Source organism: Squalius cephalus (assembly GCF_949319135.1).
Source record: "Squalius cephalus genome assembly, chromosome: 14".
Lineage (NCBI taxonomy): Eukaryota > Metazoa > Chordata > Actinopteri > Cypriniformes > Leuciscidae > Squalius > Squalius cephalus.
Window position 1 is genome coordinate 37761476 of NC_137135.1, and position 14712 is coordinate 37776187.

At 40.2% G+C, this 14712-nt stretch overlaps 1 protein-coding gene across 1 annotated transcript; it reads right to left on the reverse strand.

Annotated features, from left to right (window-relative positions):
* Nucleotides 1-711: 711 nt before the first annotated feature.
* Nucleotides 712-8338, reverse strand: tmem128 (transmembrane protein 128). The gene is made up of 4 exons (XM_079893363.1): nt 8220-8338; nt 7649-7790; nt 3905-4066; nt 712-1866 (listed from the first exon to the last, which is right to left on the reverse strand). Exons 1-4 carry the CDS (start codon nt 8293-8295, stop codon nt 1767-1769), a joined length of 480 nt encoding a protein of 159 aa, XP_079749489.1. The 5' UTR covers nt 8296-8338; the 3' UTR covers nt 712-1766.
* Between the last annotated feature and the right edge of the window lie 6374 nt (nt 8339-14712).

Genomic DNA, 14712 nt, shown 5'->3' on the forward strand with positions numbered 1-14712 from the left:
AGTGTTACGCAGCACGTTTGAGCTTCAGCAAGAACCAATGAGGTTCATTCTCGTGTTACGTAACACGTTTGAGCTTCAGCAAGAACCAATGAGGATCATTCTCGTGTTACGTAACACGTTTGCGCTTCAGCAAGAACCAATGAGGTTCATTCTAGTGTTACGCAGCACGTTTGAGCTTCAGCAAGAACCAATGAGGTTCATTCTCGTGTTACGTAACACGTTTGAGCTTCAGCAAGAACCAATGAGGTTCATTCTCGTGTTACGTAACACGTTTGATCTTCAGCAAGAACCAATGAGGTTCATTCTCGTGTTACGCAACACGTTTGAGCTTCAGCAAGAACCAATGAGGATCATTCTCGTGTTACGTAACACGTTTGCGCTTCAGCAAGAACCAATGAGGTTCATTCTCGTGTTACGTAACACGTTTGCGCTTCAGCAAGAACCAATGAGGATCATTCTCGTGTTACGCAGCACGTTTGAGCTTCAGCAAGAACCAATGAGGATCATTCTCGTGTTACGCAGCACGTTTGAGCTTCAGCAAGAACCAATGAGGTTCATTCTCGTGTTACGTAACACGTTTGATCTTCAGCAAGAACCAATGAGGTTCATTCTCGTGTTACGCAGCACGTTTGCGCTTCAGCAAGAACCAATGAGGTTCATTCTCGTGTTACGCATCACATTTGAGCTTCAGCAAGCTTCTTTTTTTTTTTTAAGATCCCAGCCAAGGCCAACATTTACAAAAAATTAATTTCTAAATATAAAATGTATCTGAAGAAATAACAGAGCGTCTGCTAGCTTTACAGTTTTTAAAAAGATTTTATTCTAGCTTCAATCATTCTTTTTTTATCAACGCTTGAATGTAATAAATAAATGTAATGTATAAAGTAGAATTTAATAAAAAGGGCAACATTTTGAACAAAAAGCTGAGAAAATAATGAGTATGTGCGTCACAATGCTTCTATCGCTTTACACATCATCTGATTTACACAAGTTCTAGGAAGTCACTGAAGAGACATAGAAATGGGAGGAAAATTACTTCAATGCTTTTGTGTTCGCGTATAAAATTTTAAGTAATTGAGAGTTTCTCAGGAGAACACAAAAACAAATAATTGTTCCTCTCATCTCATATTTATTCCCCTTGAGAGGATTCAAAGAATCAGCCCTCCACAAACACGTCAGACCGACTCGCTGTACAGGGTATACGTGTCGTTCAACCATTCTGTGTGTGAGTAAAATAAGCTCTGTCGTTCACATTACATAAAGGTGTGAGAGCATTTTGGTTATACAACCTAAATCACACCCTGTTAAGAGTATCTGAATGCATACAGACAGAAAATTCCACGTAATATAAAATGTCATTTATTTAATCAGTAATTTAATTTGGTTAGTCATAGGAAAACATTAAAACATGATATAAAACATGAGCATCTTGAGTTAACCCTTCAAAACGGTGTATTTTAAAGGAAATGTAAAGCATTTTTAGAAGACACTCAAATCAGGAATCATCAGGACCTCAAAGAAAACACCCAGTTAACCTTACAAGATGCACAAATGACCTCTTTCAGGAAACCAAACAAAACAACATTTTTGAAATGGGAGAGATACTAATTCATGTTGAACATCGTCTCTCACTGGAGCGGCTCCACAGCACTGGACTGAAGCAGAGGTCAGAGGTCAGTGGGAGGTCACAGATCAGCTGACTCTCTGGCTTTGGCTGTGGCGCGGGTCAGAACAGATTAATTCACACAGCTGTATGATGAAGTGTTTCAGCCGAGCAGTGAGATCAGCATCACCACACCCATGAACTGAGTGAACAGAATCACAGGAGTGAAGAAGGACCAGACCGGCCACAGAGCGATGTTTAAGCTGAAACACACACACACACACACACACACACCATCATGATATCAGTCACATCTGCTTCTGATTGGACAAAACTACATCAATACATTTCAGCACACAGTTAACAACAACAACAACAACATTACTAACACTTTATTTCTTAAGGAATGCTCACAATGTTTCTGCATTTTGTTTGGGAAAGGAAAGTCTATTTTAAGACCATTTATTGAACCCGGACAGGATTTCATGACAATCAAACACACTCAATCCCCAATTCTAATTACTATAATATGAGAAAATTATTATACATCATAAAAATTGCAACATATTAATACATTAAAGGTGCATTAAGTAGTTTGGTTTTACACATTACAAAATAAATGTGTTTTTGTGAAGAAATCAAACATTTTAGCAGATTGTGAGAGATCAATAGATCATTGTGCAATCGGTACTAAAAGTCCTCCTGTAGTCAATAATTTTATCCCTTAAAACTCAACTTTGATCACCAAAATTACATATTTAAACGTTTTATTCCTGTGAAAAAAATTCTTCATGCCTTAAAATAGTTTGAATGTAACTCGACACCCTTGCTTTATTTAGTATATGGGTTCTATAGATATGCAAATGAGCCCCGCCTCCACATACTGGCTCAACTTTACTGTAGTAAATGCTGCACAATGATATTGCATAACAGTAATTAAAATGATTAGCCTTTGGCTTGACTACGTTATTATATAGCTAATAATGTGTTGCTAATGTTACACAAACCATGTTCCCGTTCGTATCTCAGAGTCACAGCCTTCTAAACATCCACATCCTTAGAAACGCATTGAACAATTCAGAACATCAGTGGAGAAAGGCATATAGTTCATCATAACATCGTGATATACATCATATACATAATTCACCCCATATAAAGTACCCGATTTATCTCATCAACAAAAAAATATACGGGGATAACCTGCTTCTCTTGAGACGTGATATGCTAAAGCCCCGCCCCCCTCATGACCTGATTGGTTACAAGGTAGTTTGTGACGTCAGAAACACCAGCGTGTTTTTGAGACTGTCTTTGGTTCACTGCAGTTTTAAGGAGAAAATACTCAGCAATGCTGTCGACTTTACACATTTTTGTGTGGTTTGTGTAGAATATTAAAAAAAACACATTTAATGCAAACTCTGTCTAATAATGATGTCGAGCGCGAAAAGAGACTGCATTTCCATTAATGTGTCAGAGTAGAGCTGCACCATTAATTATAAAGAAATTGGCGATCTCGGGTCAAACATCCAAGAGATCTTATATCTAAATAACAATTTGTCTATTAAAAGTTGAAAGTTACTTGATGCTTCAAATAAAGATTGTGTCAATTACATTGTTACATCAGTAGGTGGTGACAAGTAACTGTTAAAATTGTGTTTGTCACTGAATCATTCACTTAACCTAACCACACCTAACGCTAACTAGATTTTTACAAAGTTCATTTGAATTGATTAAATATTTTTAAATAGACTGCAGCAACTAACATTTTGTTAAAATTGCGATTCTCAATTTTCTCATGTGATGAAGCAGGTTGTGAAAAGAGGGGGAGATAAACTAATTTCAGCCACCTAGAGAACTAACGAATGCACCCTTAATAGATGTTATTTGTTGAACTGCATATTTACCCCTTTTTAATAATGTATTATGCTCATTTTGTTTAAAAAAAAAAAAAAAATCCAAACATGTTACAGTAATGAGATCCAGGGGGAAAATGTGTCTAATTGTCATGACAATGTAATGATGCAAACATATTAATGGTCCCAAAATGGGCTTCAGTTTCTCAATGTGAAATAAAAACGTCTTGAGATTTCAGAGTGAAATGTGCATATTAATCTTGTAGGAAGTGAACATCAAAGCGTCCACGCATCTTAAACCAGTGAGTAATGTTTGGAAACAGTTATGACGTAACGAAGCCTCGTTTACTGAAATCACGTGACTTGGGCAGTTTGATATGCGCTCTGAATCACTGATTCGGAACAAATGATTGGCAAAGGTTTCCCGTCACTACATGACTGCGGTTCTGACCTGCAGGACGCGGCGATGAAGGCGGCGGTGGTAACGGCAGGGACGGCAGGATACTCCTGCTCGTAGTGCCTGATGCCTCTGAACCACTCCAGATAGACAATACAGAATGCAGCCAGACTGAGGCACAATCCCAGCAGCACCAGACCCACAGAGAACCACCAGCTGAAACACAGGCATTACACTGTTAAAACATAGGCATTACACCACCCGAACACAGGCGTTACAGAGCTGAAACACAGGCGTTACAGAGCTGAAACACAGGTGTTACAGAGCTGAAACACAGGTGTTACAGAGCTGAAACACAGGTGTTACACCACTTGAACGCAGGCATCATAGAGCTGACACGGGCGTTACAGTGTTGAAACACAGGCATTACAGTGTTAAAACACAGGCTTTACACTACTCGAACGCAGGCGTTACAGTGCTGAAACACAGGCGTTACAGTGTTAAAACACAGGTGTTACACCACCCGAACGCAGGCGTTACAGTGCTGAAACACAGGCGTTACACTGTTAAAACACAGGCGTTACACTACTCGAACGCAGGCGTTACAGTGCTGAAACAGGCATTACAGTGTTAAAACACAGGTGTTACACCACCCGAACGCAGGCGTTACAGTGCTGAAACACAGGCGTTACACTACTCGAACGCAGGCGTTACAGAGCTGACACAGGCGTTACAACAGTTAAAACACAGGTGTTACACCACCCGAACGCAGGCGTTACAGCGCTGAAACACAGGCGTTACACTGTTAAAACACAGGCGTTACACTACTCGAACGCAGACGTTACAGTGCTGAAACACAGGCGTTACAGTGTTAAAACACAGGTGTTACACCACCCGAACGCAGGCGTTACAGTGCTGAAACACAGGTGTTACACTGTTAAAACGCAGGTGTTACACCACCCGAACGCAGGCGTTACAGAGCTGACACGGGCGTTACACTGTTAAAACACAGGTGTTACACCACCCGAACGCAGGCGTTACAGAGCTGACACGGGCGTTACACTGTTAAAACACAGGCTTTACACTACTCGAACGCAGGCGTTACAGTGCTGAAACACAGGCGTCACAGTGTTAAAACACAGGTGTTACACCACCCGAACGCAGGCGTTACAGTGCTGAAACACAGGTGTTACACTGTTAAAACACAGGTGTTACACCACCCGAACGCAGGCGTTACAGAGCTGACACGGGCGTTACACTGTTAAAACACAGGTGTTACACCACCCGAACGCAGGCGTTACAGTGCTGAAACACAGGTGTTACACTGTTAAAACACAGGTGTTACACCACCCGAACGCAGGCGTTACAGAGCTGACACGGGCGTTACACTGTTAAAACACAGGTGTTACACCACCCGAACGCAGGCGTTACAGAGCTGACACGGGCGTTACACTGTTAAAACACAGGTGTTACACCACCCGAACGCAGGCGTTACAGAGCTGACACAGGCGTTACAACAGTTAAAACACAGGTGTTACACCACCCGAACGCAGGCGTTACAGTGCTGAAACACAGGCGTAACACTGTTAAAACACAGGCGTTACAACTGTTAAAACACAGGCCTTACACTGTTAAAACACAGGCGTTACACTACTCGAACGCAGGCATTACAGAGCTGACACAGGCGTTACAACAGTTAAAACACAGGTGCTACACCACCCGAACGCAGGCGTTACAGAGCTGAAACACAGGCGTAACACTGTTAAAACACAGGCGTTACAACTGTTAAAACACAGGCGTTACACTACTCGAACGCAGGCGTTACAGAGCTGACACAGGCGTTACAACAGTTAAAACACAGGTGTTACACCACCCGAACGCAGGCGTTACAGTGCTGAAACACAGGCGTAACACTGTTAAAACACAGGCGTTACAACTGTTAAAACACAGGCCTTACACTGTTAAAACACAGGCGTTACACTACTCGAACGCAGGCATTACAGAGCTGACACAGGCGTTACAACAGTTAAAACACAGGTGCTACACCACCCGAACGCAGGCGTTACACCACTCGAACGCAGGTGTTATAGTGCTGAAATAGGCGTCACACCAGCTGAACGCAGACGTTCAAAGACAAAAAACAAAAAAGTTACTAAAAAAGTCAATAAAATTCAAACTGAAACTTAAAATAATAAGTGTGTGTGAGTGACAGTGTGTGTGTGTGTGTGTGTGTGTGTGTGAGAGAGTGTGAGAGTGTCTGCATGCCAGTGTGTGTGTGTGTGTGTGTGTGTGTGTGTGTGTGTGACTGCATGCCAGTGTGAGAGTGTGTGTGTGTGTGTGTGTGTGTGCGTGTGTGTGTGTGTGACTGCATGCCAGTGTGAGAGTGTGTGTGTGTGTGTGTGTGTGTGTGTGTGTGTGTGTGTGTGTGTGTGACTGCATGCCAGTGTGTGTGTGTGTGTGTGTGTGTGTGTGACTGCATGCCAGTGTGTGTGTGTGTGTGTGTGTGTGTGTGTGTGTGTGTGACTGCATGCCAGTGTGTGTGTGTGTGTGTGTGTGTGTGTGTGTGTGTGTGTGTGTGTGCGCGCGTGTGTGCGCGCGTGCGAGCGTGAGTGAAAGTGAGTGTTCTCTCCATGGGCGTCGGAACCATTGTATATGGGTGGGACAAGACCCACCCACTTTTTAAGACCAATGATATTAGACCCGCTCACTTTTACATTCAGCGCATATGTCTGTTCGCATTTCAGAGCGTCGTCAGTCAAATCCATTCCACTTGAGGAATGCCCTAATGAATTAAACTCCATTTCCGCTGAAATAGCTACATTATATTTCTCAACGAGCCACAACTGACGAAAAAAACGCCCGTTGTACTCTTCCAGTCAAATATTGCGTTGCAAACATCAATAACAGCTTTAAGTTGTCAATGCTGGCAAATGACCATGGTATCAGCAGGTTAATACACGGATAGCTGTGCATTTAAAGCACGACGTGGAGGCGAGTTTAGTTTACTTGTTTAAAGGAGAACTCGGCAACTCTAGCGAACTCTAGTCACTTCTTCGCTGATTTTCCCTTTTGTTGTCGCATGTTTTCCCCACGAGCTCCCCCTACAGCTGTGGGGGGGCGTATATTTCACAACACGGTCGTAAAAAACTCACTTGCGGCGGCCTCCTCGTCCTCCCCCTCTCTACCGCTGCTCATGTGCGTTTGTTTTGATCGGAGCAAGCCAACTGTATCGTGTGGAGCTATGTCTACCGAGGTGGGTAATCTGGTAATACATCATACATGCGTGTGTGTTTATGTCGAATTGCCGTAAAGCAATTCGTGTTTCGCGCTCGTTCTCGTTCTCGTTCTTGCTTCTCACGAGACTTCCAATTTCTATCTTGCCGGGACGGTAGTCCCCAAGTTGCAAGGTTGGTTTTCCGCCTGGGAACGCTGGGGGGAGCGGGGAAAGTCACCAATATCACCAGAACAGGTTGTTTAACCATCCAAATGAATTCTAGACAGTTTTATTAAGTTAAAAAAGTTACCAAGTTCTCCTTTAATTAAAAGGCATCAGAATACATGAAATGGTGTAAGTAACATTTTTCTGGGGGAGGACCCACCCACTTCTTTTTTGCTTCGGACGCCCATGGTCCTCTCACTGTAACCAGAGCACTATAATCTCTATTGTAATCCAGGATAAGACCATATGAGAGAGAAAGAGTGTTTCAGGTGTTTGTGTAATAAGGTTTGCAGTAGATCCGTCAGTAACCGCTGACAGGGCTGGTTAGTTAGTTAGTTAGGGTTAAGGTTAGTGATCACCTGTGAATGTCAGTGTGGTTCAGCACCACAGAGAAGAAATCCACATAGTAGGTGAGAGCGACAGAAGCCAGAATCCAGAAGACAGAGTGCCGGTTGATCCGAGTGGACGGTTTCAATTCCACAGCCTCATCAGGACCAGCAGCTGCACAACAATAACACAACATCATCATCAGAGTAACACAACATCATCATCATCAGAGTAACACAACATCATCATCATCAGAGTAACACAACATCATCATCATCAGAGTAACACAACATCATCATCATCAGAGTAACACAACATCATCATCATCAGAGTAACACAACATCATCATCATCAGAGTAACACAACATCATCATCATCAGAGTAACACAACATCATCATCATCAGAGAAACACAACTTCATCAGAGAAACACAACATCATCAGGACCAGTAGCTGCACAACAATAACACAACATCAACACTACATCATCAGATCAGAGAAGCACAACATCAGCAAACACAGCTGATACGACACGGAAAGAGTCGAGCAGAATTTGACACGCGTTCAGCTAAAGACGCTGGAATTCAGTGTGTGTGTTTCTCACTCTTTTCTTCTTCTTCTGGCTCTTCGTTAGTCTTAAATCGCCTCCGCAACTTCATAAATTCACTGAACTCCGCCATGATGCCCGGATGACGTCAAATTCACGCGGCGAAAGATTCGGAGACGCTCGCGAGATTCAAGTGAGTCGCCTGAAACGATTCGGATTCGTTTCGCTTCTCGCACTTGGTCATCACATACTTGAATTGAATTGAGAGCTGTAGTTTTGCTCACAGTGTGTATTTCATTTCCTACATTCAACACAAATATAATTTGATGATTAATCCGATTAGAGCACAACATGTTTTAAGACAAAGTCATATTTCGAAACATCTATTCAATTTGTCATAAAATGAAAAATGTCGACTACATTTTGCAACATCAACAAAAAAGATGACGAACAAATGCGTGTATGTTTAGGAATATACAGATATTGAAAGTAATCACTTGTGTTTTGTATGCATTTTTACTGGCCTTTTATTCTGCACACAGATATAAGAATCTCAGATTCTGAATGAAAAGGACGAGTTAAACCCTTAGATTATATTATAAAACAGCGTGGAATGAATTTAGCTTCTGTAACCCTAAACTACTGAATCCTGCTTAACCATCACTCATTGTTCTGGAAATGAAAAGGCCCCTTTAAAGACTGACCTGCACTTTAGTTGAGGCTGGTTAAAATAATTAAGTATTTTTAACAATAATACACACATTAAAAATAAACAAAAATGATTACAGTTAACAGATATTTTAGAGTCAAGTCAAGTCTCCTTCATTTATACAGCGCTTTTAACAATATGGATTGTTTCAAAGCAGCTTTACAGTGATAATAGGAGATTACAGTAACAGAGAGTGTTTAGGCTTTACAGCAGATCTAGAATAAAGTTATTGTCCAGATAAAGTTAGTTTTGATTGATTCACTTCCGTTGTAAAGGTCATTAGTTATTAACTTAGGGGCCGCTAACACACACACCGTTCTCACAGGAAACCCTTAATGCACTCCGGATCATTCGCACAACAACAGTGCCTGGAGCTCGAGAACGCAAACCTTGAAATAGGTTCCAAGGTGCAAGCCTTGAAGAATATATATATATATATATATATATATATATATTATTTTACTTTTTTTTCGCAATAGGTGAAGGACTATAATGCGTTAAGAGCTCGCTCAAGTACTGCGGAGCTAAACCATTTAGTGCTTTGTAAGTAATCAGCAATATTTTAAAATATATACGATGTTTAATAGGGAGCCAGTGCAGTGTTGACAGAACCGGGCTAATGTGGTCATACTTCCTGGTTCTGGTAAGAAAGTGTGCAGGGCAACCACCCAGTAGAGCATTACAGTAATCTAGCCTTGAGGTCATGAACGCATGGACTAACTGTACCGCATTTGTCAATGAGAGCATATGACGTAATTTAGATATATTTTTAAGATGGAAAAATGCGGTTTTACAGATACTAGACACGTGACTTTCAAATGAAAGATTGGTATCAAAGAGCACACCCAGGTTCCTAACCGACTCTAATGAGAGCAGTCTCGGTACTATGGTACGGTCTAAATCCAGACTGGAAATCCTCCAGATATCATTTGTTTCTAGAAAGGAACACAGTTGTGAGGATACCGCCTTTTCTAGTATCTTTGACAGAAAAGGTAGATTCGAGATCGGCCTGTAATTGACTAATTCTGTAGGATCAAGTTGCGTTTTTAAGTGGTTTAATCATAGCCAGCTTAAAGTTTTTGGTACGTATCCTAGAGACAAAGATGAATTAATGATATTAAGAAGAGGATCTATGACCTCTGGAAGCATCTCTTTCAGTAGCTTAGTCGGTATAGGGTCTAACATACATGTTGTAGATTTAGATGATTTAACGAGTTTAGTAAATTCTTCCTCTCCTATAGCAACGAATGAATCAAATTTTTCCTCCGGGAGACTACAATGCACTGCCTGATGCGATACTGTAGTAGACGGTTGCATAGTTATAATTTGTCCCTGATATTATCAATCTTATAAGTGAAGAAGTTCATAAAGTCATTACTGCTGTGTTGCTTGGAAACATCTGCGCTTGAAGCTTTATTTTTCGTTAGTTTAGTCACTGTTTCAAATAAATACGTAGGATTATGTTTATTTTCTTCTAATAGGGTTGTAAAATAAGCAGATCTAGCAGCTTTTAAAGCCTCTCTGTAAGCAATCGAGCTCTCTTTCCATGAAATGCGAAATACCTCTAGTTTTGTTTTCTTCAAGTTGCGCTCCATCTCTCTGGCTGCTCTCTTAAGGGCCTGAGTGTGCTCGTTGTACCACGGCGTTGGACTATTTTCTTTAATCTTCTTTAAGCGCAACGGAGCAACTGTGTCTAAAGTGCTGGAAAAGAGAGAGTTAAGAGTTTCTGTTGTAATATCTAGTTCTTCTAAGCTATCCGGGATGCTGAGATGATGAAACTGATCAGGAAGATTATTAATAAAGCAATCTTTAGTGGCAGAAGTGATAGGTCTAACATATTTATAACACGGAGTCGGCTTTGCAGCCTTGGCTAAATGAAGTTTACACGAGACTAGATAAGGATCTGAGATGTCATCGCTCTGCTGCAGAATTTCAACGGCATCAACATCTATTCCATGTGATAATATTAGATCTAGAGTATGATTACGACGATGAGTAGGTCCTGACACGTGTTGTCTAACTCCAATAGAGTTCAGAATGTCTTTAAATGCCAATCCCAATGCATCTTTTTCATTATCTACATGTATATTAAAATTGATTTTATCTGCAGCCAGAACTAACTCTGATAGAAAGTCCGCGAATTCTTTGATAAAGTCTGTATGGTGCCCTGGTGGCCTGTATACAGTAGCTAGCACAAATCTCAAAGTGATTTATCATTTACACTATATATTGCTATATTAAGCACCAACACTTCAAAATAATTATATTTGAAACTAGACTTTTTAGTAATTCTGAAGATATTACTATAAATTACAGCAACTCCTCCCCCTTTGCCTTTCAGACGAGGTTCATGTTTATAACAGTAATCTTGCGGGGTGGACTCATTTAAAGTAATGTAATTGTCTGGTTTTAGCCAGGTTTCTGTCAAACACAGCACATCTAGATTATCATCTGAAATAATGTCATTAACAATGAGTGCTTTTGAAGTAAGCGATCGAATATTCAGCAACCCAAGCTTTAGCATTTGCTCATCTGTATTATAGCTGTTTTTTATTTGTTGAACATCTATTACATTTTTACCCTTAGACGGGTTTGGGAGTTTTTTGTATGTCCTAATTCGGGGAACAGACACAGTCTCTATATGATGATAGCTAGGTGAAAGAGGCTCTATGTGATGGGATTTATCTGACCTTGGTGACGCGAGGCCGCTAGCAGACGGTCGGTTTAGCCAGTCTGTCTGCTTCCTGACCTGAGCCCCAGATTGTCATGTTTGAGTTCTAAGACTATGTGCCCTATTACTAGAGAGAAGAGCAGCACCATCCCAGGAGGGATGAATACCATCTCTTTTCAACAGGTCAGGTCTGCCCCAAAATCTTTTCCAATTGTCTATGAATTCTATATTATTTTGCGGACACCACTTAGACAGCCAACCATTGAGTGAACACAATCTACTAACTATCTCATCACTCCTGCGAACAGGAAGGGGGCCAGAGCAAATTATAGTGCCTGACATCGTACTTGCGAGTTCACACACCTCTTTAATGTTCATTTTGGTGATCTCCGACTGGCGGAGTCGAACATCATTAGTGCCGACGTGAATAATGATCTTAGAGAATTAACGATTAGCATTAGCCAGCACTTTTAAATTTGCTTTGATGTCAGGCGCTCTGGCTCCCGGCAAACATGTGACTAAAAAGTCATAATAAGGACAAAAAGTTGAAATTATGATATAAAAGTTAAAAAATTTTACCAGCTACTTAAATATGACATAAAAAGTCAAAATTATGACATATTAAGTAACAATTATGACATTAAAAGGCTGAAATGATGACACAAAAAGTAAGTCATAAATATGACTTAATTTTTACTATTTATATCATAATTTCAACTTTTTAAGTCATATTTATGACTTACTTTTTGTGTCATCATTTCAGCCTTTTAATGTCATAATTGTTACTTAATATGTCATAATTTTTACTATTTATATCATAATTTCAACTTTTTATGACATAAAAAGTTGAAATTGACATAAAAAGTCATAATAATGATATACTAAACCAAGTCCTGCCCTTCATTTATTTCTTTTTTGATAATTCATTACACTCAGATGTACGTCACAATATGGAAGAAAAGATTTGTCGCTACTTCCCTTTGTAAAGTTTTCATTCAACAAAGACAGGCATAAAAATTATGTTTGAAAAGAAGCGAATATCTGCACATTTCCACACAACATGCTAGAAGCCAACGATCAATAAGAGAAACATGTAAAACTACTCATTGTGATGGACAAACGATGAATGCAGCTTGTGAGAGTGTTGTGTGAGTTCAGCAGGTCCGTGAGCAGCACCTGTGTGTGAGTCCAGGAGGTCAGCTGTTGTTCAGGTGTGTGTGGGTTCAGGAGGTCAGATGTTGTTCAGGTGTGTAGACACCAGCACAGGTGAGCACAGGTGTGGAATACGGTCTCCTGCCAACAGCCCTGGTCTCTCTAAATACACCTCGACTAGAGTTTCCTGCCAGCTGGAGCCCAATCCATCTGGAGCAGAACTGATCCAAACACACACACACATACATGAGAAACTGCATACTGTACAATTAATGCAGCGTCATTTAAAGAGACACTACATGCAAAAGCATTGCTGCCATTTAATATTCCACCATATTATTGATCTCCTGCATTAACACCATTATATGAGAACTGAACTGAGCTGGACGATGACATCACGGTTTTCTCCAGAGCGGATATATATATACATATAAATTAACTTTTTTACAACAAAAATTAAACATCACTGAACTTACTTAAGCTGGACTGTGACGCTATTTTCTTCTAGAAACAAACTGCTTTGAAACAATCTGTATTGTAAAAAGCACTATATAAATAAAGGAGACTTGACTTGTTTCTTTCATGCACTGGCCAATTTTGAGATTTTGGACTCTATTTGGCTTTTCACAGTGTTTTGTTTCAGAATAGTGAAAATAAATCATTCAAAATACACATTTACGTGTTTATTTTGTTGCACTTTATCTATTGGCGTCTGTAGATTTCAGTTACGATACATATCTTTATAAGTTTTTTTCTCCACTTCAGCAGGACTTATAAACACCAAAACTTAGAGTTTCATTCATATCTATATTCTGAAGGTTTTTACTGAGGGGTTTGTTCATATATCATTCACTTTGGTTTATATACCATTTTGTTCCTAAAAACATGGTGAAAATGTGTCTTTTTCTGGCTGTTGACAGTATTTTCTGATTTATGGAGTGATAAAAAGAGAAATCAAAAATCCCTTCTATAAACACCTTCAACTCTAATATGTCAACAAAATCAGACAAGAAGTATGAACCTGGCTTTATCCAATTTTCAGATTAATGTGCTGGAAATGTATTCAAATTATTGCATATTTCATTAGATAATGCCTTGTTTGCATATTTAAACATAACATTCCAGAAAATTTGTAATACAATTTTGTTTTTTTGCATTTCCTAATGGAATCAATCAACTGGAAAAGTATAGTTATATCCATTAGTTAATTTGTTACCCTATTCACCCATGCTGACGTTCCTTAAACGTTGCCAATCGGGTGTTTTTGGGAGTGTGGAGACATCAGTCTCTCCATATCTTACTCTGGAAAACCTTAAAACTATCCAGATATCCCAAACACTTCATGCAACCAAATGGATATTTGATAAACCCACATTGATTGACCAGCATGTGTGTCTGATTTACATACGAATGCAATGAGGCCTTCCAATATTCAAAAATCACATCAAATTAATCAGCCAGACACTAAACAGTTATCAAGATGTGAAGCGATTGGCTTACCTGTGGCCTGCTCTTATCTTCACCACAAACCAGAACTCAAAACAGAACCTGGATTGTGCTTTATGAGAGTATCATGTTCTGAGCCGACCGGACAAAAGACCTTTACGCTTCATAATGCCGGTCATTCAGCACATCTGAACATCAAACTTCCTTTAGTGTGTGTGTGTGTGTGTGTTGGCCAGATATTCTGAGAAAACGCTGAGCGCATTTGATTATCACCCAAACAGACAATAAAACCATATACTTCCCTTTCCCTCAGCTGCAGTGAACCAGGGTTTCTGCTCCTGTTTCCCAGAGGCCTTTGGGGCAGCGATGAGGAGAACAATAGCGTTCTGTGAGGAAGCTTTATCAGAGACGTATACCTTACATACTGCACACGGCTCTGGTTTTTGCTGACTCCAGCGACGGAGCCGAGTGGAGCATGTCTCAACATTTCCCACAATCATGTTTCAGCATGTCAGTGATGACGCATGCTGCCAACCAAAGCCAAAGTATCTCATGAAACAAACCAAAAGTCT

Excerpts from the sequence above, each read along its gene's own strand:
- tmem128 (XM_079893363.1), bottom strand. The coding sequence starts at position 8,295 with ATGGCGGAGTTCAGTGAATTTATGAAGTTGCGGAGGCGATTTAAGACT. Across the intron at positions 4,067-7,648 it reads AACCACACTGACATTCACAG|CTGGTGGTTCTCTGTGGGTC; the intron begins GTGATCACTAAC and ends CCTGTGTTTCAG. Across the intron at positions 1,867-3,904 it reads TTCATCGCCGCGTCCTGCAG|CTTAAACATCGCTCTGTGGC; the intron begins GTCAGAACCGCA and ends TGTGTGTTTCAG.